Genomic DNA, 22,836 nt, shown 5'->3' with positions numbered 1-22,836 from the left:
CCCCGCCGGACAGCCTCTGCCTCGCTCTCAAAACGAATGCAGGGTCCGCGGACAGTCGCTCGGCGCTCGGAGAGCCTCTGCGTCCCTAAAAGCGGCTGAAGACTCCCTCACACCGAGCCTCCATCCCTGCTCCGCCCCAACCCTGCTTCAGACTCGTCAAAACTACCGCTCCCAGAGTGCATCGCGGGAACCTAGTGATCCGCGAGTCAGGTGACTGGGGTCAGGTGACTTCGGGCCCGCCCTCCCGCAGATCTAGCCGGACCGGGGAAGTGGGTACAGCTCAAGCATCTTCTACGTCTCGTGGGTCGGTCCCGGAGCCTCCGAGGATCTCAGGTGAGAGCCGGCGCGGCCCCGACAGCCTCCTCCCGCTTCCCCGAGTGAACCCCCTGAGGCCCTGGGGCTGGTGCGGCAAGCCGGTCGGCAGCCCGCCGCCATCCAGCCCTGCTTAGCGGCGCCGGGGTCCATCCCTTGCCACTTGTCCCGTCCTAGCGACACCGGACATTCCCCAGGTGCGAGGGCCTGGGTGGAGGTGGGCGGAGGTAGGGCTCACCGTGCTGTCGAGGTGGTGGGGGTGGTCCAAGCCCCTTCCCCGCCTCCCGCTTAGTTGCCGCCTGAATCTGATCGCCGAGTTTACCGGTTGCTTTGGAGAAGGGAGACTCAGAGGGGACCCTTCCGAAACTCCGGTGGAAGTAAGTGCTGAGCTCTGGGCTGGGCTCCAGGGCTGTGGGCAGGAGCCGGCGCCGCCCTCCGGGGGCTTTTGGGCTGAAGAAAGGAAGAACAGCTGGGCTTTGCCTTTTTTGACAGTTTGGAGGAAAATAACAACCCTTAGGCTCTTATCCCAAGATAGGGAATGAAGTCAATTTCCTTAAGGTTTATAGGTTCACAAAGTCAAATATCTGACCACAGTTTTAATAATTTGGGGGGGAAAAGAACTCTAAGCCAGTAAAACTGCATTCTTTCTGTCAATTAAGTGGCAAGAAGCAGTTGAAGAGGAGAAAATTCAGTATTTGCCTACTTCCTCAGAGTGGGCCCTTACACAACCCACTTAGTGTCTCTGAGCCCATTTCGCTATTAAATTAAAGATAAGCCCTCCCTGGAGTCCTGTTCTCCAAGCTGGTGAGGCAAAGCCCATGAGGCCACAGGCGTGAAGTGAAAGTCCTTGATGAACAGTTCATGCCATGGTTCCAGGGGGCATATTGTCCAGGCGGCATATGGCACTTCTGTGGCCACTACCCCACGGGGCATACTGTTGCTGAGCTGACCCAACTTTAACCTGAACTTCTCTTGCTCTTTGTTTTTCTCACTAGCTCTTTGAAATTGAGGAACATGATAAGGAGTTGGCTGATTGTTTTTATCCTTTTTCCCCTGACGCTCATAGAGAAATGTGGTAAGTTTGGAAATGGGTCAGCAACTTTGTAAAGAGGGAGATAGAGTAAGGAGCCTGACCTGTTTGTAGCCAAGGATTTAGGACTGCCCAGACTGCGTGGGCTTGCCGGGCCCTTGGTCAAGCAGCCACAGGGTGGTGGAGCAGACCCAGGTCTGGGGTCCAGGAATTTTACAAGGAATCAGATGATTCCATGAATAGTTGGCCTTCTGGCGCTCTCCCTTCAGGGAGCACACCTGTGCCATTCCCTTCCCCCTCTCTTTCCCTGATAAGCACATATCCCCTAACTTCTAAGGACCCCATGAAACTTGCAACCAGGGGAGAAATGGCCCTTGTTTCAGTTTCCTAAATATGTTTTTAATGCAGGCAATGCATTCTTGTGTGCTTTTCTAAATAATAAATAACTAATCAGACTTCTGCACTGGGGTCCCTATTACCTTATCTGTATTACCAAAATCAAACTGTGGGTTTCCTACAATCTGGGATAATATCTGTAAAGAAGGGCTTGTGTTCCTGCCCTGTGGACCTCACAGAGGGAGGTATGGGCTCTGGGAGATGCTGCAGAAGCGTGATGTGGCCACCTTGTTGAGGCTGGATCTGCCAGGCCACAAAGTCCTAAAGAGTCTGCCCAGCATCCCCTCGTAAGATGAGAAAACCATTCCCTTCAAGAGGGACTGAGGAACAGGGCCAGGGGGGCCTCGCAGAACCCTGGCTCGTTGTCCAAAAAACACACCAGGGTCTGTACATCCTTACAGGGCGTGACTTTTAGTGCAGGGCTCTTAGAGGCCTGTATCATTCTATTAATTCTCCCACTGCCCCAAACACGACTGAGATTCCTTCCACAGAAGGAATTTGTGCGGAGCACTTCTAGGACCCCAGGCCCGTTATTCTGGCCACTGTCAAAACTCAGACAGATCTTAAAATCCCTGACCAAAGATTTCAAATCAACCTTGTTCAAACAATACAAATCCTATGCAAGCTTGTCAAGAGCCCGGTGCAGTGGCTGTCTACCATCACAGTTATCCGGCCTCTTAAATCTCTGAGAACATAAGTACCTGACCAGCTCTTCCAGGTTTGTTAAAAAATCAGCCGTGTTACTTTACAGTCACACCTTGTGGATAAGCAGTTTCCACGTGCTGCCTGGTGTTTCTTGGTACAGATGCCAGAGCCCCACTCCAGACCTGCTGGGTCACATTCTCTTGGGCTAAGGCCCCGGTATGCATATACACGGCATTGGCAGGCTTTACATGAAGCTCCATTAGTAATGCTAATGCATTGCTCTAGAGAAGAACAGCAAACCCACCTCAATTATACAGAGGGGAAATTTAGGCCCAGAGAGGGTCAAGGTCCTCCCCAAAGTCACAGAGCTAGACAGTAACTAAGATGGGAGCTGAGTAGGGTCCCTGCTCCATTTTACCATTCTGCCTCCTTTCCTGAGTGTCATAAACAGTGGAAACCACCATCAAATCAATAACTGGAATTGGCTTTCTGAGCTCAGCCTGGCGGGCCTGTCTTCTCCTTGCTTTGGGGAGTGATCGTCAGGGCCATTAAGTTGGCTCAGTGGTTGAGCATTGACCCACGAACCAGGAGGCCACTTTTCGATTCCCAGTCAGGACATATGCCCGGCTTGTGGGCTGGATCCCCGGTAGGGGGCATGCAGGAGAGCCAATGATGATTCTCTTTCATCAATGATGTTTCTATCTCCTTCTCCCTCTCCCTCTCTCTGAAATCAATAAAAACATATATATATGTATATACATACATAAATATATAGAGATATAGATATGAAAACAGACTCTCCTTAGAGGTAACTTGGGGTCGTCTCATTAAGATTCACTTGGTAATTCCAATGTTGTGTCCAGAGACTCCTGCCCCAGGGCAAACTAAAGTGTGCTTTCCCAGGATATGATGCCAGTTTTCTAACTGCCTCCCACTTAAAAAAAAAAAAAGTCCTGCCTTGTTTACATGGTGTTAAGAATAGTCAACAGCAATTGTTCAGCACTCAGTGTGGAAAGTCGCACACATCACTTTCTCTTTACAAAGCCCTGTGAGGTGGGTAGTACTATTCTCCCCATGTTACCGGTGAGGAAACAGGCTTACGTACACCCAGGGTCACACAGCTAGGGGGCGACAGAGCCAGAATGGGTCTGTTTGATCTCAGAGCCCAGTCTCTCCACTGCTGAGCACTAAGTGAAAGGGAAATAACCATCCCTTGATCTGGTTCTTTGAGTGTCCACAGACTCCGCTTTTGAAATAGAAAGACGGTGGAAGAGCAGAGGCCATGGGGATCGCCCACTCACCCTGATCACAGTCCCGGCAGAGCCCCGGGGACCCAGCGGTGTTGGTGGCTGCCTGGCATCACTTTCAGTGTCCCTGTCCTGGGTACCGTCCTGTCACAGTCTTGCTTATCCGGTATGGTCCTCAGCTCTAGGTGGAAAGTAACAGCAAGGACCTCCCCCAGCTGTGCAAGCCCAGAGCAAAGCCACAGGTGGTCTATGGGAGCAGTGAGTGAAAAAGGAGAGGTGGAGTTGTCAAAGCTGCCTCCAGGCCTCAAGGCTACACGTAAGGGAGGGACTTTCCTACTCTGTGCAGCTTGGCCTCTGCAAGGGCCGGGGGACGTGCCACGCAGAGCGACCCTGGTGGAGTCAGCTGGAGATTTGCAGACACGGGACAAAGTCTGCGTCTGCATTCACACGTGCAGGGTCAGCATGAGGAAGGTGGCTCAGATAGGGTCTGAGAGGTCTCGGGTAGCCGAGCCAGGCCCACGAGTGCAAGTTCCAGGCTGGCCCTTCCCTTGGAGGAGATGGGGTTACTCCTTCTGGGTGTCCACGCAGAGGAAGAGAAACTGCTAGGTAGGAGTATTGAGAAGCGGGATCAGACAGTGGAGAACCTCTAAATGCTCTTCCCACCTGGGCGCCTAAACTCAGTTCTTTACCTTCTGCCTTTCATGGTCTGGGGAGAGGGAGGCCTGGGCCCTGCCTGCGGCTGTAACCCAGCAAAGACCATCTTCATCAAATTGAGCATTTGCTTTCCCATTGTGGGCCCCCTTCCACTTCCATTCTAGATTCATGCCCATCCCTTATGCTGTGCGTCATCCTGAAGGCCTGGAGGTGAGGGAGGGGAGGTGGACAGGTGCCTGGATCTGTGAGCATACCTGGGATGGCGGGGGCGGGGGGGGGAGGTGCTGCCCTAAGAACACAGGAAGAGGTCAGAGAGAGGCTGACTCACTCATGTTCTGTAGCCAAGTTGCTCTGGGGTGTTTCGCCTCCCACACCTGCTTCTCCCCTCACCCTGGACGCCTGTTTGTCTACCTCATCCTAAGCTAACACCTCAAAGCCAAGAGGAAATCAGACTCCCCCCGCCCAGTCCCCAGCAGAGTCGGCCTCAGGAAGGGGGATCAGCGAATGGGTTGAGCTGGGCTCAGGTTCATATGGGAACCCAACAGGGTTTTTTGAGAAACAGGTTAGCTGGGCCCATGTGTCTGAGTATAAGTATTTCTCTCCTGGACCTCGACCAGCACGGCTAGAGAGCAGGCACGAGTCCTGAGTAGGGGCGATGGGGGATTGAGGAAAAAGAAAGAGACAGACACAGAGACAGTAGGGAAAGCTGGGACCGGGTGGGACAGCTGGCCCTCTGGTGCAGCACATGTATTTAATACAGTATTATTCCAGGAAGTTTTACTAGAGTTTAAGACAAAGGAAATTATGTGAAGTCATGGTTAAAGATCAAGCTGTAGTTCTTCATTCTTGTGGCTTCATTGTAATTGTCACTCCTGGCTGAGCCCGGGTAACTGCGTCCGTTCCTTGTGCCTGGCTGAACTTAGATAATGAAACTCACCCCCTGGCACCTGAGCCCTGTTTCCAGGACGTGGCTCTGCTGACGCCACTGGACTCAGCTGACAATAATCAAAGAAATGCGCAAGGAGCGGCCGGACCCATTCTGCAGGGCCACTGAAGCTCCACAAACAGAGAGACGCCTGTGCCTTCCATCTGAAGAGGTGGTTCAAGTCTGCGTTTTCCAGTCCCGGGTTGTGGCTTGAATGCCTTTAGTTTGTAAAACTGTCTCCAGATAACTCGGCTGCACACCCTCAGAGCCCGTGATGTTGGGGAGGAGGAAGCGGCAGCGTCTCCCGCTCAGGCCTGTGTCTCCCTCCAATGGCAGCAGGAGGTGAAAGAGCCTAATGAGGGCTTTGGTTTCCAGTCGCATCACTTAGTCCCTCAGAACCTCCGTGTCTTCACCCAGAAGATAGGGGTCATCATGGGACATAGTTCCTGAGTTCAGATGGCCGGGGCCCTGCTCCGTCTCTCCTTGTGGGCCTAAGTCTCTGACCTCGTGACTAATGCCACTGATTCGGGTCCTTCCAGAGTCGACGGTCAACCTTGCTGTTCCTCCCACGGTGAAGCTGGAAAATGGGAGCTCAACCAATGTCAGCATCGCCCTTCAGTAAGTGCCCAGGCCCAGAGCTGCCCTCGGCCCAGCTCATTGCCCCACGGCCGGCTCCGGCCCTTCATATCTCAAGTGTGATGCTCGTGCCTCTTCGCTTTCAGAGAAGCCAGAGGAAGAGAGGCCCCAGCCCTGGGCTGCAGACCGAGGTCCCGGAGTCTCTCTTTCCCCACTCACAGAGCCCTTGTTTCCGGGGGGAGGAGCAGGAAGGGGCTTCTCCCCAGTCATGGAGCCTTTTCCCCAGCCGAAAAGAGTCCTTGAGTGGCCAGCAGTTGATGCCAGACTTGAGAGTGGCTCTTCCAAGGCTCTAAGTATTTGAGGAGAGCCCTGAGGTCAGGGGTAAGGAGCTGAGCACTCGTTAGATCACTTTCTAAAGCAGAAGGGACTCCATCTGTGGATCCCGTTTGTGAGACCCTCACACTTAGCCTCCACTGAGAGTCTGTCTTGCTGACCTCTGCTGGGTCAGTCATGAGGCTGCCGACCGAGTTCAGACTGTGCTGAGAGCCTCCCTCTTCTGCATCCTTCACTGCTTCCCCCTGCACCTGCCTCCCAGTCACATGGATCCTGTAGAGGAAGGTCTGGAGCCCTGTCCTTTCTCTCTCCCCCTCTCCCTTTCCTCACCCCTCCTGGGAAGTCTGTTCTCAGCCACAGCTTTGGTACCAAGGCTCCCCAACAAACCTACATTCCGTCTATAGCCCGGCTGCTTGCACCCAGACACCTGGTGAATCTGACATGTCATCCCCTCACCACAGCTCTCCCCTCTCCAGAACCCTGGAGTGGCTTTCCACAGCCTTCTAAACTAACGCCGGGCCTCTCAGTGCAGACCTGAGCCCCCTGGGCTGCCCAGACATACCTCATGGCTTTCTGGGGACACAGTGCTCCCTGCTCAGACCTGAGCCTCTCCGAAGCCTTTCCCACCAGAGCAGGTGTCATCGTCCGGTCGGCCTCTGGACACCTTATTTGGCATTCACAGCCAGTTTCACACCTTCTTGTGGTCTCAGTCAGCACCAGTAGGACATCTTTTCCTCTGATAAAGATAGAAAGCTCCTGCCTGGCCGGTATGGCTCGGTGGGTGAGCGTTTACCTATGAACCAGGTAGTCACGGTACAATGCCTGGTTTGTGGGCTCCATCCCTCGTAGGGGGTGTGCAGGAGGTGGCCTATCAATAATTCTCTCTCATCATTGATGTTTGTATCTCTCTCTCCCTCTCCCTTCCTCTCTTCATCTCTGAAATCAATAAAAATATATATTTCTAAAAAAATAGAAAACTCCTAAGGAGCAGGGAGCCCACCTTCTCTCCCCTTAGAATGAGCACATAGCACTTCCTCACCCTAACTGCTTGAGAAATGACAGGCCCCGTGGGAAGTCCAGAGGTGGGTTGAGATCGCACAGTGTCCCACTCTGCACTAGTAATCAGACTCTTGTCCCCCACAGGCATCCCCTAAATGCAACCTTGGTGATCACTTTTGAAATCACATTTTATTCAAAAAACATCACTATCCTTGAGCTGCCGGATGAAGTAAGTAATGAACCTTAACTGGTGGGTAGAGAACTGCTGGGTAACAAAACACATTTTAATTGAGTGCTTCTGGAAGTGGGCCACCTGGTTTATAGGCCGTGGGCTGCCCCCGTCCCATCCCTCTAAAAATCTCTGATTTTGGCTTTGTTGGTCTCCTTGAGGATGGGCGTCTTATGCTGTGTAGACGGAATTAGGAAGGCGATGGTAAGAAATGTAAGGCAGAAAATGTTTCTGTGAATGTAGAAGAAATTCTTAAGGTAGTTTTCTAAGACTTTGCTACTCAAAGGGTGTTCAAGGCCTAGCAGCATTGTCCCTGCTGGAAACTTTTTAGAAATGCAGAACTCCCGGGCCCCGTGCCAGATCCACTGATTCAAAATCTGCACATGAGCATGATCCCTGGATGATTTGAGTCCACATTAAGGTTTGCAAAGCACTGTTCTGAGATCCCATTGGTTGAGTGTTATTTCCAAAACCCAGTGCTAGAGTCTGTCTGGTATTACAGCGATAACTATTCATAGCCCTATGCCTTTGTCTGTTAGTAAACACCCTGCTTCTGCCTTACTAAGGATTTGAGCCAATTACTGATAAATTAGATAAAAAACATCAATGGAGAGGCAGTATAAAGTAAACGAGGGTTTTAACAAAAAAACAGACAAGATAAATGGAGGGATGAAATTGGCCATAAGGCATGCCACGAGGCCCTGTGTGGTTGTAGAAATGGGCTGCAAACTGGCCCTGAGCCCCTTAGCAAGCAGACCATGTGGAAGCATGGGCTTCCTGTGAGAAGGGAATCTCAGCTCATCCCATGGTGAACATCACACATCATTGGACCCAACTTCTCCCGCCCCAGGGTATCAGGCCTGCTGCGGGCTAAGAAAAGCCAGTGGTTCTAACAGCAGGTCCTGGCATTCAGCTCTCTGAGGTCTGGCTTGATCCACAGATGGCTGGCTGGGGAGAGAAAGGGAGCCGTCCCATGTTCCCTCAGAGATGAGCCAGGGGTAGGCCCAAGGGCAGAACCACGTTCTGCTCAGAAAGTCTAGCATAAGACATCGGTGTATGGGGGTTCCAGTTGGCTGGTTGGTGGTGTTTCTCCCTTTTGTTAGTAAGCTCCCGGAAGGCGGGGAACCCTGTGTGATCTGTCCCCACATTCCCTAGTGCATAGTCTGCAGCGGGGCACTCAGGTCCCAACAAATACATGGCACTGGATCGAATTCAGTTTTCCTATAGGTTGTGGTGCCTCCCGGAGCGACAGAGTCCTCTTTTCAAGTGACATCTCGAAATGTGGGACAGATTACTGTTTTTCTGCACGAAAACCATTCCAGCCAAACCGGGTAAGCTGGGGTTTAAGTGGTGAGAAGAAAGGCAGTGCTGACCCGTGGGGGTTTCTCTCGGGAGCCCCATTTCAGCTCATCCTGGCCTCCAAATCCTTTCCAGCCCAAGGATACGCTTCTTGGTGATCCGCAGCAACGTCGTCAGTGTCATAAACCAGGTGGTTGGCTGGATCTACTTTGCGGCCTGGTCCATCTCCTTCTACCCGCAGGTGATCATGAACTGGAGGCGGAAAAGGTAATCTGCTGAGCTGTACGCTCGGGGTCGTTTGGTGCCCGTGTGACGGGCATTCCCCCGAGGCAGTCGCTAGCACGGTTCAGCCCGTCCCCCTCTGCCTATCTCCTTTCTGCCCTTTCTAGAAAGCTGTTGAGGTGAGAGCGCCAAGAGCCCGTGGTGGCACTTGTCCTGCTGGGCAGTTGGTCTCTCGCCCAGTTTAGCTCCTCTCTGTGAAAGCAACACAATGGGGCTTCTCGGTGAAGGGAGGATGGGCTGAGTGGGGGCGACGTCCCCCCAAATATTCTCTTATCTCGGTCCGTCCAGCCCTGGAGGAATTAAAGTCAAGCTGTGCTACAGTACCGGAGGTGGATCCTTCAGCCTTGGAGATTAAACCTTCCCACCTTGATTATAAAAACAAAGAGGGAGGCGAGGCCAGGTTATGGGTGTAGGAAGACCCTGAACTCATCTCCTCCCACAGACATACTAGGAATATACATTACATATAGAGCAGTTCCTGCTCAAAAACTGAGGGCCTAGCCCTAGCCGATTTGACTCGGTGGACAAAGCATTGGCCTGTGGACTGAAGGGCCCTGGGTTCAATTCCGGTCAAGGGCACATGCTTGGTTTTGAGCGCAATCCCCAGTAGGGGGTGTGCAGGAAGCAACCCATCAATGATTCTCATCATTGATGTTTCTATCTCTCCCTCTCCCTTTCTCTCTGAAATCAATAAAAATATGTTAAAAAAATAAAGAGAACTGAGGGCCTATTGAACAGCTTCTGCACAACAAAGGACAGAGGGACCACATACAGAAGAGTAGGAGAGATGGAGACATGGTAACGAAGGGCAACCCATCTCCCACACGGAGGCCTGTAGCAGGGAGGGATGTTACCCAGGGTCCTGTGCGAGGACTCACCCATCCTGGGGCACAGCAAAACTCGTTTTAAAGGCACCTAGACTATATGTGGAGGAAATACATTTAAATTGCATTTCTATACACGAATAACAATGTTTCAGAAAGAGAAATTAAGAAAATCCTATTTACAGTTGCATCTAAGAAATTAAAATACCTAGGAATAAATTTAACCAAGGAGGTGAAAGATCTGTATTCTGAAAACAGACATCAATGAAAGAAATCGATGAAGATACAAATAATAGAAAGATATACCATGCTCACAGATTGGAAGAATTAATATTGTTTTAATGTTCACTCTTACCCAAAGCAATCGCAGATTCGATGCAATCCCCATCAAATTACCAAAGGCATTTTTCACAGAACTACAACAAGGAATCCTAAAATTGGTATAAAACCACAAAGACCCCAAATAGCCAAAACAATCTTGAAAAAAAAGAGGTATCACATTCCCTGATATCAAACTATACTACAAGGCTGTAGTAATCAAAACAGCATGGTCCTGGCACAAAAACAAACACAGAGATCAATGAACTAGAATAGAGAGCCCAGAAATAAACCCACACATACACAGTCAATCTATAACAAGGGAGTTAGGAATATACAATGGGGTAAAGTCAGTCTCTTCAATAAATGACATTGGGGAAACTGGACAACTACCTGCAAAAGAATGAAACTGGACACTATCTTACAGCATTTTGATTAAAGACTTGAATGTAGTAAGACCTGAAACCATAAAACTAGAAGAAAACATGGGCAGTAAGCTCTTTGATATCAGTCTTAACATTTTTTTTGGATATGTCTTCTCAGACAAGGGCAACAAAAGCAAAAATAAACAAATGGAATTCCATCAAACTAAAAAGCTTTTTGTATAGCAAAGGAAACCAACAAAACAAAAAGGCAACCCACTGAATGGGAGAAGATATTTGCAAGTCATATATCTGATAAGAGGTTAATAGCCAAAATGTACAAAGAACTTATATAAGTAAGTATCAAAATAAGTAAGCTACTCGATTAAAAAGTGGGTAGAGGACTTGAATAGACCTTTTTTCAAAAGAAGGCATACAGATGGCCAACAGGCACATGAACAGATGCTCAACATCACTACCAGGGAAATGGAGTTCAAAAACCCCAAGATAGTACCTCACACCTGTGAGAATGGCTATCATTCGAAAGTCAAAAAATAAGTGTTGTAAAGGATGTGGAGAAAAGATACACTAGTGGCAGTTTAAAATGATGAAGCCACTGTGGAAAACAGTATGGAAGGTCCTCAAAACATTAAAAATAGGACCACCATGTGATCCAGCAATTCTACTGGGGATTTATCCAAAGATGACAGAAACACTAATTTGAAAAAATATATGCACCCCTGAGTTCAGTGCAGCATCATTTGCAATATGGAAGCAACCTGAGTGTCCATTATAGACAAATGGGTAAAGGAGATGTGGTACATATATACAATGGAACATCACTCGGCCATAATAAAGAATGAAATCGTGCCATTTTCAACAGCACGGATGGACCTAGAAGGTGTATGCTAAGTGAAATAGAAAAAATAAATATTGGATGATTTTATTTATAATATGAAATCTAAAAACAGAAACAGACTCATTGGTATAGGTAACAAACTGGTGGTTACCAGAGCGGGGTAGTGGGGAGTAGGCGCCATAGGTGAACGGGATGAAGAGGTACAAACTTCCAGGTGTGAAATAAATAACTCATGAGGGTGTGAGGTATAGCACAGGGAATATAGTCAATAATATTGTAATAACTTTGTACAGTGACAGGTGGTAACTAGACCTATTGTGGGGATCATTTTGTAATGTATATAAATAACAAATCGCTATGGTGTATTTCTGAAATGAAAAGGATATTGTGTGACAACTATACATCCCTGGGAGGAAAGAAGGACAAAGTGGGCCTGCGATTGCGTCTTCGTGCAGCAAGGACACAAGCTTTCCCACAATCACCTCGCCATGTGGGCCTCTTGTGGGGCTGCTGAGCAGGGCGCCAGGGAGGGGAGGCACCTCCTTTCTGCAGGAGGCCCCAAGCTTCCCTCGGGGGCCAGGACTTGAGGCAGGAGGAACCTGGTTCCCAAGAGGGTGGGATTGAGTGGCATCGACTGTGGCATGAAGGGGGTCCCAAGGCCAGTGCTCCACCAGGCCCTCCTTCCCGTGTGCTGGGGGCTCTTTCCCCTCCCCTCCCCTGCCTTCACTGGCCGTCTCACCTGCCCCGTCTCCATCTCCCCTCCCACAGTGTTGTTGGTCTGAGCTTCGACTTCATTACCCTGAACCTGACGGGCTTCGTGGCCTACAGCGTGTTCAACGTGGGCCTCTTGTGGGTGCCACACATCAAGGTATGGCCCTGCCCGCCCACCACCGCCCAGCCCAAGCAGTTCCTGGCCTGGCTGCCCCTCACTCAGCTTTGTCACCCCCCTCAACAGGAGCAGTTTTTCCACAAATACCCGAACGGAGTGAACCCTGTGGAGAGTAACGACATCTTCTTCAGCCTGCACGCCGTGGCCCTCACCCTGGTGGTCCTGGTGCAGTGCCTCTTGTACGAGGTGAGAGATGGGATGGCTCCTGCCCGCTGTGGCTGCCAGGCAGCACCCACCACCACCACCTGCTACCCACACCTGCTGTTTCACTACAGAGACACAGAGACCCTCAGAAAGGTCACGTGTTTGATCGCTCAGCATCTGATTGATGATTGGGCCAAGATAATAGGCCAGGCACAGGGATCACAGCACGAGCCCAAGTTCTTGTCCCCTCACCCCAGGTCTGGAGTGAGGGACAGAGAGAGGCATGATGATGGCCTAGCAGGCGAGAGCTGAGGGGAGGGGAGAGCATGGCCCAGCCAGCGAGGAGGGGGAAGGAGGGCGTCAGGAATTTGTGTTTACTGTGGTCCATGGGGTGAGTAATGTTCCTGTGGCCATGGGGAAGAGGGACAGGGTGGGGCATCTCCAGGTGGGGCACCAACTGTGAAGGCCGAGGGGCAGTGAGAGCCACCATGAGCCGGTGGAGGTAGCTGGGGTTCAGTGTGAGGAGGAGGCTCACAAGGGCCCCGAGAGGTCCTGGGGGGTCTGGACTCAGCCGCGTTGGGCCATGTGTCTGGTCGCTGACGTGGTGTTTTCTTTCACTTCCCCGTGGGCGCACCACTTCCCTCTCAGAGTTCCCTTCATACACGCAAGGCCTGCCATGCTGCTTGGGCCCCACCTTCTCGAACCTTCCAGGTTTTCTTACTCTTTGCTGTGGAGCTTGGGCGAAGGAGCCTTCTTTGGGGAAGGGGAAGGGGAAGGGGAAGGGTGGGGACAGATTCCAGAGTGGCTCCCTCTCTGCATCATGGAATGAACAATCCTGGGCTGGGATGGTGTTGGGTTCCATCCCCAACATTCTTCGTTCCTGGGGGGCTCTGGGAGGCACCCAGTTCTGCATTGTGGAAACAAGAAGCAATTGGGCTCTGGAAAGTCCAAGAAGGACTGAACTAGAGACCCCGATAGTGACAAGAGCATTGCCCCCACCCACGCCCACCTCCCACTTCCCCCCTCTCATCCCCAGCGCGGCGACCAGCGGGTGTCCTGGCCCGCCATTGGCTTCCTGGTGCTCTCGTGGCTCTTCGCGCTCGTCATCCTGATTTTGGCTGCAGTCGGGGTAACCACGTGGCTGCAGTTTCTCTTCTGCTTCTCCTACATCAAGCTCGCGGTGACACTGGTCAAGTACTTTCCGCAGGTACTTCTGGGGCCTTCCTTCCCTTCCATGTGGCCACCGGGGTGAGGGGGTGAGATACAGGCCACCGGTCCTGTCCTGGCTTCGGGGAGGACCAGGCACAGGAAGCCTCAGCGGGAGCCATGGGCCCAGCAGGATGGGACCGGGTGAAAGCTGGCCACACCGCCGCCTGCTCTTCTCTGGTGCCAAAATCTCACAAAGACTTCAGCGGAGACTGAGCTCACACTCAGCTGAGAGTCAGGGGTGGTGCAGGTCTCTCCCTCCCAACCTTCCTAGCGGCTTCAGTTCTGCCCCATTACCACAGCCAACAGCCCTGAAAGATCAGGTGGGAGGAGGAACCCACCACTGTGACCTCCACTCCCATCCAGGCCTTCCTTGCGGGCCCTCAGCAGCCTCCTTCGAGCACTCAGACAGGCCTCTGCAGACCCAGGGACTTAGAGTCAAGCATGCCTGCCCCATTGCTGGAGTGGCCGGGGACAGCATCGCTTATGACATAAGTGCCAACTGCAGACTCCACTTACAAGTGGAGGCCTTGTTCTCACCTCGTTCTCTGTGGAGAAGCCCCTTTTCAGCTTCCCCAGCACAAGGAACCTCATGCCCGTGGGCTCAGGAAGGAGAACGTTTTGGCCAGAGTCAAGGCCAGTCTCCTGGGGAGCCTGAAACAGAGCCAGACCCTGAAGGATAAACAAGACTCAGTTCTGTGGACAGAAGAGGGGGAATTCCAGGCTAGGGGCAGCTTACACAGCCCGCAGGCAGGAAAGCGCGGAGGCAGCAAGGACACCTGGCAGGCCGAGCAGTATTGAGCTAAAGGAAGGTGTGGCCAGGCACCAGGGGCTTGGGAAGAAGGCTTTGGGGTGGGGGCAGGTCTTGGGGGAAGTGGGGCCTGGGTCCCTGACTGTGGGAAAGCTTGGGGCTGGGAAACCTGGGAGGCAGGAGTCCCAATTTGGAGACGTTTGAAACTGTCCAAGACTGGAGAGGTGGCAGCAAGTATGGAGAGGGTGGGAGAGGACAAAAAAGGGGACCTGGCTGATGGCTGACTGGGAGAAGACCCCTCCAGAGGCCTAGCAGAGGAACCCGGAGGGTGCTGGCAGCAGCGGGACGGGGTGTCCAGTAGATCCGCCCACTAGACCTGGGAAGCCTGAGCCAGAGACCCCGGCGCCCAAGTAGGGCTGAGGCGGGAGGTAAGCCCACTCTACAGCTGGAGAAACCAAGGCTAGGAGAACGCCCCAGGCAACGGGCGCCAGTGGTGGAGCTGGTGTTCCAGACCAGGCGGTTCTCCTAGCCCGGGTCGCAAGCACAGCATGGAGTCCAGGCTGAGGGGGGAGTCTTCATGGGAGATGAGGAGGAAATCCGAGTGGCTGGAAAACCACAAAAGGGCTTTGTCCTGGAACGGGGCGGGGGGGGGGGGGGGGGGGGGGGCAGAGGGCCCTGCTCACTGTGTGTGCGAATGACACCCCAGGACCACCCAAGCTGTTCTCCGCCAAGCCTTGTCAGAGCCCAAAGGTCACCGTGTTCTTTGGAGCTGAGGCTGGAGCACACGAGTGGGAGGAATTAGAGCCGCTCTTGTCTGGAGTGGCCGTCACGAGGCTCATGAGGCAGCCACCCAGCCCCCTCACCGCCCTCCATGTCTTTGTCTGGCTGCCCAGGCCTACATGAACTTTGTCTACAAGAGCACCGAGGGCTGGAGCATTGGCAACGTGCTTCTGGACTTCACTGGGGGCTGCTTCAGCCTCCTCCAGATGTTCCTCCAGTCCTACAACAATGGTGAGAGCTCCACCCCCCAAGCCTGCCCCACGGCTTGGGAATCCAAGCAGTCCCAGCCCCTAGGTCCCCCCGGGGGCATCTGCAAGGGCAGGGTTGGTGGTTTCCTGGACAGGTGAGGACCCCCACCCTCCACAACCCCGGGAGCTGCCAGCCTAAAACTAGATTCTGTCCCCTCTGGCGAACAGACCATTGGACACTGATCTTTGGAGACCCAACCAAGTTTGGACTCGGCATCTTCTCCATCTTCTTCGACATTGTCTTCTTCATCCAGCACTTCTGCTTGTACAGAAGGAAACCCGGGTATGAGCAGGTGAACTAGCACCCAGGGCACCAGTGTCAGTGGCCAGGGCCCTGTGCCCAACCAGGAGGCTGGAGAGCGGCCTGGAGTGCAGGGCTGGCTCGGTGTGCAACATCGGAGAAGCGTTCTCTTCCTCAGGGCCAAACACCGTAAACGGGAACCAGCCTGCCTTTGTCCAGGACTTTCCAGGGCCGGGGAGAAACCTCCCTCTGAGACAGACGCCTGACTCTGCTCTGAGATTAAAAGGCTGGCTGCTGGCGGCCCCTCGGGTCTTACTGGCCAGTCACCTGGCCCCCCTGCGACTTGATGCTGCCATTTCTATTTTCTTTAAGGCTTCAGGCAGCACCCACAGGTTCTGAGAGCCATGCCAAGCAGGACTGGATGTGGAGCTGGGATCAGGCCTTGCCTCAAGCAACCAGTGTTTCTGGGAGCAGCTTGAAGGACTGAACTTGCAGCTTTGGTGCCACTGCTGTCCCCAGAGACCAAGCTGCCAGGTGCTGTGGCCAGTGGACTGAGGGGTGCTGTGCTGGTGCTGGTGGCAGAGGGGCTGGGACTTTGGGGTTAGGCCTTGGGGTCCCTTCTCTGAGTCTGAACACCCTTCCTGACACTTATTCTACATAACCCAGCTTCCACGACTGCAGGCACAGGCGGCCCAGGCCAGCGCCTAGTAAAGAAACAGTATTTCTGGGTCTTGAGGTGCCCAGCACCCTGTGGTTCTGAACTGGGCTCACTCCCAACACCCTGTGGCTCTTTATCACACTAACACCCCTTTTGGCTTTTTGGTAGGGATGTTTTGGAAGTGAGTGGCTGTCTGCCTACCTCCACTTTCCAGTCAGGGGCCCACGGGAAACCCTCAGCTGCTCCTTCCCGTGTCTGGATACAGGACACACACACACTCACACTCACTCATTCCGTGCCTTAGAGGCCTGTTGGACCCGCCAAATGGTGAGCTCCCCTGGAGAAGGGCAGGCCTGTCTTCCCTCACTTCCCCCAGACCTGAGACTCGCCAATTTGGGGCTGTTCAGTAGCCTCGGAGGACTTGAGACCACCTCACATAAGACCCATGGGCCAACCCTGATCCCAAATCCCCTTCCCTCCAAACCCAACCAGTTGACACCAGATGGCAGCCTCTGGAAACATGCCTTGTACATGCCTTGAGATTGTCTATCCACTCTCCAACTTTTTACTACAAGTTCAATGAGGGGCCTGTATCCTGGATTAAAACCCATTTCCTTTTGTGCGCTGAGCATTTGCCAGATGCAGGTGTGTTGGCTTCACAACCAAGTCCTTGGGGCTTAGGGAGATGGCCTCCCAAGGTGACCACGTGCCGACCTGGCACTTCATCAGGGGACCTGCTTGGGTAGTGCCAGACGCCTGCCTGCTCAGGGCCAGGTAGGTCCCACGGGTCCCACACCTGCATTCCCAGGGGCACGCTGCTCAAGCTTTGGTGGTGAGCAGGGGTTGGGTGAGGTCTTAAAGGGCACACCACCACTGGGAGGGATCTGTTTCCAGATTCTTCATCAATCCAGGGGTAAAAATACCAAATAATTTAGGCTCTTGTTTCCCCAAAGCAGAGATTGCAGCCTGACCAAGTATGCACACCTGTTTTATTTGGGCCACCCAGTATGTTACCAGGTGCCACACTTTAAAAGTGGGAGATTTCAAAAATCTGATTTGTCAGTGGGTCCATGAGTTGGCAACAATTCCCAGAGCTGGTGGTGCAGCCCATGGTGGGCCAGCCAGAGGCCTGGAGGGCTCCAGGCACCCCATTTTGTCAGGTGGCAGCCTCTGGAAACATTTGGGGTTGCATCCTGGCTGTGATCAACTGAGTGCTCTTAAGAGCCTTAGGGGGAGGGTACTTTTCCCATGAACCCCTTGGTCTTCATGAGGCTCCTCCTGGGTGGGGACTGAGACCCGATTCACAAGGGAAGTTGGGTGAAGGTGGGTGTGGCCAGGCCAAGCCCATGTCCTATGGGCCTAGAAACAGTGGGGCTTCTTCCCCGAGTAGCCAGGGCCAGGTCCGCCGACCTTACAAAGCTGTCCTCGTAATCCACCCCCAAGTACCCCAGCCCTGCCTGCACCTTAGCAAAGACCCCTGTGAATCCCAGCTCTGTTTATTGGGCACAAGGTGTGTGTGTGTGTGGGGGGGGGGATTCATACTGCCCCATTTCCACAGTAACCAAAATCAGGTTCTCTAATTTGCTGAGTCATTCCCAGATTGAATTAGTAAGCTAAATTCAAAGTAGAACCGGCATCTCCAGATAGTAAGATAAAAACCCTTTGTATCAAAGTGATTAAAAAAGTACAAAAGTTAAACAGGCATAGAGGAGATTGGCAATCTTGAAAAATGCCCTCAAAAGTCAGCCTCAAACCTCATCTAAATCTTGTAAGCTGGTGAACCCTGGAAGGCTAGCGCCCCTCGGAGGAGTGGGGGAGCGATGGGTGAACTGAGCCTGCTGGCTTCCATGCTGGCAGACTTCTGCTGCCTCTGAAGTGTCGAATCCCCTCTGAGCAACGGGAATGCATGGGGCACAGGCACTTTGGAGCTGAGACAGAGGGCAGAGCTGGCCCACCAGGCGTTCTGCTTTGCGGCCGCTCTCAGGAAGTGGGGGCCCTGCTCCCCTGGGCATTGCTGAGACCAGGCAGCAGGGTCTGGGGGCTGAACTTGTGGTCACTACAAACTGACTACAACTCAGCTCCAGGCCATTGTTTCCAGTCCTCGGTGACCAAGGGAGGGCTGGTCCCAGAGCCTCAGGCCACTGGTGAGAGGGGAAGGCAGGCCAGTCAGGCCTCTGGGACCAGCTCTTGCCCTTCGGAGTGGGCGCCCAGCACTCAGCAGGAGCAAGGACGAGGGGCAGACTGTGGAAGTAGTGTCACTGTACAAGGAGGCAGCAGGCACACGTCGGGACCTCGGCGGGCTGCTAGGACAGCATGGACTGCTGCACGGCCTTCTGCAGCGACTGCCGCGTCACCAGCAGGCGCACCACCTCCTCCGAGCGCTTGGTGAGCCGCTTCCGGGCCTGGTCGTGTGTGACCATGGTCATGTCCCAGCCGTTCACCTGACCCAGGGAGAAAATACAGCCACCTCAGCTCCCCACCCTCTGGGATCTGGAAGTAGGATGGGGTCTGGGGAGCCTGGGTTACCCAAAGAGGCCCCAGGCGGGTGACCCCTGGATAGGGGATGCCAAGCACCAGTTGCCACACACAGAAGAGAGCCAGCTTCCTCTGGGGCAAGGCCAGCGTGGGCTCCGAGATGGCTGGGGTGAGTCTCCCAGGAGGCAGGGGCAGCCTCAGCCCCACTCCCACATGCTTCAGCCCCTCCAACCCAAGCCTTGTTTTCCTCGTTTGGCACTTCTGTTACCTGCATGATCTTGTCTCCAATCTGTAGCCCAGCAATTTCAGCAGGGCCTCCTTCCGATACCCGTGTGACATAAATGCCCTGAAAACAGACAGCCCACGTCAAGCCCTGGGTTCACTGGACTGGCCCCTTATCCACAGAGCAAAGTCCAGTAGGCATACGCCCAGCTGTCCATCTGTCTATCCCTGCACTGAGCCTCCTTCCAGCCCCCACCCCCAGGCACAGGCTGTGCCAAGACAGCCAAGGGGATAGTTGGCTGCCCCAGGGATGCTCCAGCCCCTGCTGCTCCTGGGCTCTGGGTAAACGGGCCTTCCTCCGGCTGGGCAGCCCACTCCTCACTCCCACCCCTATTTATTCCCACCAGATCACTTCTTAGACCTTCTTAGAGGGGACTGCTGGCGAGAGACTAGGTCTGCTCCTTCCACAAAGGCCCGGGAAGCAGAGACCCACCATCTCAGGCCTCTGCTGCACGGAGAGGCCCCAGGACTCTGGTCCTCACCTTATCCGTCTTGTCTTCTGAGAAAGGATTCTGGGAGGGATCCTGGTCAATTCCACCTCCAATGCTGAAGCCCAGGATTAAATTCTCACCTTGACGCAGCTTATGAATTTCAACTCTTTGCTGGCAAAGAAAAGAATGAGTTGGGGGTGAGTAGAGAACAAATCTGGTCTGTATCTCCCACAGCCACCCCAGGCTACTGGAACAGCGCAGCCATGCCAGGAGGGTGGGGACCAGGACCCTCTGCAGAAATCCAGCTGGTCACCAGCCTGGGAGGCCGGGGGGTTGAGACTCGACTCGGCCACATCAACTCTCCCACATCACACTCTGTCCCAACCTCTCTCCCCTTCCTCTGTCTCAGGCATCAGCCTTAGTCAACAGGTGCTCTCAGCCCCGGTTGCTATGGTTGCTACGGATGGGGGGGCTGTATCCCAAGGGAGGGATCACTCAGGGCAGAAGGGGTCAGGCCCTAAAAAAACTGCAGGCAGATTGCCGAGGCAGCCCAGGTCAGGGCAACACAGGATGCTCAGGAAAAGTGGAGATCAAACTCACACAGGAAGGAGAGGAGGGGCTGTCCTGGCCAAGGGAATAGGAGCAGAGGCTTGAAGGTGCCATACATAAAGGTCCATGGAACCAGGGTGTACAGCGCAGGACCGGAACTGGGAGGTGAGAAGAGGCTAAGAGGCTGGGGCCAGGCAAGAAGGCCCTGGAGACTGGGCCCCAGGGAGGGTCTTTTCCCTAAGCCCCAGGACCTGCTCTTGTGCAGTGGAGGAGGTGGAGGAGAGTCCTAGGGTTCTCCTACCATATCTGGGGCTGTGGTCCCCAGCTGTTCCAGGCTCCTTTCAAAGCCCTCAGCAGACATGCTCCAGTCACCAAATACTGGAATCAGATCAGATCACACCACTCCAAAAGGTGACTTGATCTGGACCTGAGGGAGTGACCAGGTCGCTGTGACCTGATCTTCATTCTGGGCCCACTGGAGCGCTCGAGAGTTGGGAAGTAGGGCTGGTTGTGATCGGGTTAGATGCTAGAATGACCACTTGGGTAGTAGGGAATGGATTCCTCTTAGAGGTGGGATGTAGAGGCCAGGGGCCATGAACTACTTGTAAAGTGACATCAGTAGACTTGAGGGCTGTTCATAGCACAGAGGAGTCAAGGGGAGCCTCTAGCCACCTGGCCTGGCTGAATACAACCATCTCATGTTGAGTTTGAGTGCCAGGAGCCATTCAGGCAGGTATCCAGAAGGCAGATGGGCCTGTGGAGCCAGAGTTCCCAGGGGCCAAAATGGTTTCAATATTCTCAAGATGTTAACTACACCCGGCCAGCGTGGCTCAGTGGTTGAGCATCGACCTATGAACCAAGAGGTCAGGGTTCCATTCCCAGTCAGGGCACATGCCTGGGTTGTAGGCTCGATCCCCAGTGTGCGGGGTGCGGCAGGCAGCTGATCAAGGATTCTCTCTCATCATTGATATTCCTATCTCGCTCTCCCTTTCCTTCCTCTCTGAAATCAATAAAAATATATTTAAAAAAAAAAGATAACTACATGGAAGATGACAAGGGCCAGGGAGGAAGCCTCTCCCACCCATCCCTAGTCAAACACACCCCACCCACCATGTTCAGACATGTGTTAGAAGAATTGGGAGGTCATGGTCCTACAGCTTGGAGGAAGGCCCAGGGACCAGCCATGACACGTTAGAGGGGGGAGCAAGAGCATAACCCCTGAGGCCCACCAGGCCTAGATCCTCATACCCTAGGTCCTCCAGGCCTGCTCCAATACATACCTTTGACCCACCTTCAAGGTAAAAAAGTACAGAAAAAATAAAAAAAAAAAAGTGCAGCCGAAACCGGTTTGGCTCAGTGGATAGAGCGTCGGCTTGCGGACTGAAAGGTCCCAGGTTCGATTCCGGTCAAGGGCATGTACCTGGGTTGCAGGCACATCCCCAGTAGGAGATGTGCAGGAGGCAGCTGATCGATGTTCCTCTCTCATCGATGTTTCTAACTCTCTCTCTCTCTCCCTTCCTCTCTGTAGAAAATCAATAAAATATATTTAAAAAAAAAAAAAAAAAAAAAAAAGTGCAGGCCCTTGGGCTGGGAGACAGGCCCTGTAACTGAGTTGGGTGAAATCAGGCCAGTTACTGTCACCCCTTTTTTTCCAGGTAAGGAGGAAGCCTGGCCCCTCCTCCTCTCTGGGCAGCGAGGGATCTGGAAGTCAGGCTGGTGTAGCAGGCTGAAGGTTAGGGTGGCTTGGCAAGCCCAGCAATGTTTCCTCCTGGCCCAGGCCTGCCTCTGTGCTCACCTTATCAGTGACTTCACACCACACCACCTGACTCCCAGCACACCCATCTGAGATCATGACCCCAGAGCGGGGACTTCCACCTGACCCAATGCCTGCCCAACAGGCATTTCTTCTCAGAGATCCGGGTCTGTCCTGAGGGCTTCTTTTTGGGGCTGGCCATGACCCGACCTCTCTGGGACTCACGTCCCCACCTCCTGGCCTGCAGGTCCCATCCAGCTGTGGCACTGACATCTAGGTCTAATGTCCCAGCCTCCCTTCCTTCCTTGGATGATTCCAATTGCACCTGACACCCAAGACAAGCCAGGGGGAGGGGAGAAGTGGGGGGCCTGGGGCCTGAGCTGACCCCAAAGGGTCTCTCCGGCCCCAAGTCCCAGGCAGGGGACCTGGACTTTGCCCCAAGGACTGGGGATCCTAGCAACGTTCCGAGCGGGACCGAGCCAGTTGTATGAGCCTTCGCTCTGGACTGGGCGGTGGCGAGTCCAAGGAAGCAAGGCTGGACGTGAGCAGGGGTAAGGGGCGGCGGCGCCCCTGGCGTGGAGGGAGCACTTCCTCATTCCAGAGGCTGCGACTCACGGATGTCCGGGCCGGCGCCCGCCCCCCGCGGCTACCCAGCTGAGATCACAGGTCCGGGAAGGCCATGGGTGCTTGACTAGGTCCCCACAACCCGGCCTTTCTCCTCTGTCCTCCGCCCCGGCCGGCTAAAAGGAGTCCAACGCGGGGGCGGCGGCCGGGGACTGGCCAGGTCCAGGATCTGAGGCTCCTGGGTCCCGGCCTTGCCTGTTATGGCTGGGGAGCCCGTGGGTGAAACCAGGACCGAAGCTCTGGCCGCGGGTTTGCAGGAGCCCGGGGTTCGCCGCTTTGCCAACCTGTATGGGGTGTCCGTTTACCGCTCTGCAAAGTGGGAGCAAGCCAAGGGGAGAAGGAGCCCCCGCGAGAGCACTCACCACCACGGCCGTGACCGGCTGGCCCGGGATGTAGGACATCGCGACCCCAATCTGGCAGCCAAGTACCGCTCAGCGAAGCCCGCGGTGAAAATCCCGGCGACCGCGCCCTCGGGTTAACAAAGGCCGCCCGGCTCGGCCCGCCCCCTCATGAAT

General features: G+C 53.9%; 2 protein-coding genes across 5 annotated transcripts; one reads left to right on the top strand and one right to left on the bottom strand.

The window, feature by feature from the left end:
• The first annotated feature begins 240 nt into the window (after nt 1–240).
• CTNS (cystinosin, lysosomal cystine transporter) lies at nt 241–22,774 on the top strand. 4 transcript variants are annotated; one of them, XM_070393296.1, is made up of 13 exons: nt 249–333; nt 605–689; nt 1,308–1,387; nt 5,749–5,827; nt 7,262–7,346; nt 8,574–8,677; nt 8,781–8,912; nt 12,059–12,158; nt 12,246–12,365; nt 13,360–13,530; nt 15,174–15,291; nt 15,477–15,591; nt 15,922–22,774. In XM_070393296.1, exons 3-13 carry the CDS (start codon nt 1,327–1,329, stop codon nt 16,034–16,036), a joined length of 1,200 nt encoding a protein of 399 aa, XP_070249397.1. In that variant the 5' UTR covers nt 249–333; nt 605–689; nt 1,308–1,326; the 3' UTR covers nt 16,037–22,774. The 4 variants fall into 4 exon arrangements, with proteins under 4 accessions (XP_070249396.1, XP_070249398.1, XP_070249399.1 ...); XM_070393295.1 differs by lacking the exon at nt 605–689 and having other exon boundaries at nt 241–333; XM_070393297.1 differs by lacking the exon at nt 605–689 and having other exon boundaries at nt 241–333; nt 15,477–15,601; nt 15,922–16,038.
• On the bottom strand, nt 17,183–22,818 carry TAX1BP3 (Tax1 binding protein 3). The gene is made up of 4 exons (XM_070393299.1): nt 22,684–22,818; nt 19,447–19,566; nt 18,951–19,028; nt 17,183–18,648 (listed from the first exon to the last, which is right to left on the bottom strand). The coding sequence occupies exons 1-4, from the start codon at nt 22,720–22,722 to the stop codon at nt 18,511–18,513; spliced, it is 375 nt and encodes a 124-aa protein (XP_070249400.1). The 5' UTR covers nt 22,723–22,818; the 3' UTR covers nt 17,183–18,510.
• Between the last annotated feature and the right edge of the window lie 18 nt (nt 22,819–22,836).

Source organism: Myotis yumanensis, unplaced genomic scaffold (assembly GCF_028538775.1).
Source record: "Myotis yumanensis isolate MYYU_CA2020_CCGP unplaced genomic scaffold, mMyoYum1.0.hap1 SCAF_16, whole genome shotgun sequence".
Lineage (NCBI taxonomy): Eukaryota > Metazoa > Chordata > Mammalia > Chiroptera > Vespertilionidae > Myotis > Myotis yumanensis.
The sequence above is the reverse complement of the archived record's forward strand: the minus strand, read 5'-3'. Positions and strand labels throughout refer to the sequence as shown.

Excerpts from the sequence above, each read along its gene's own strand:
- CTNS (XM_070393295.1), top strand. The coding sequence starts at position 1,327 with ATGATAAGGAGTTGGCTGATTGTTTTTATCCTTTTTCCCCTGACGCTC. Across the intron at positions 7,347-8,573 it reads TCCTTGAGCTGCCGGATGAA|GTTGTGGTGCCTCCCGGAGC; the intron begins GTAAGTAATGAA and ends GTTTTCCTATAG. Across the intron at positions 15,592-15,921 it reads TTGTACAGAAGGAAACCCGG|GCTTCAGGCAGCACCCACAG; the intron begins GTATGAGCAGGT and ends ATTTTCTTTAAG.
- TAX1BP3 (XM_070393299.1), bottom strand. The coding sequence starts at position 22,722 with ATGTCCTACATCCCGGGCCAGCCGGTCACGGCCGTGGTG. Across the intron at positions 19,029-19,446 it reads CAGAAGACAAGACGGATAAG|GGCATTTATGTCACACGGGT; the intron begins GTGAGGACCAGA and ends GTCTGTTTTCAG. Across the intron at positions 18,649-18,950 it reads TTGGAGACAAGATCATGCAG|GTGAACGGCTGGGACATGAC; the intron begins GTAACAGAAGTG and ends TCCCTGGGTCAG.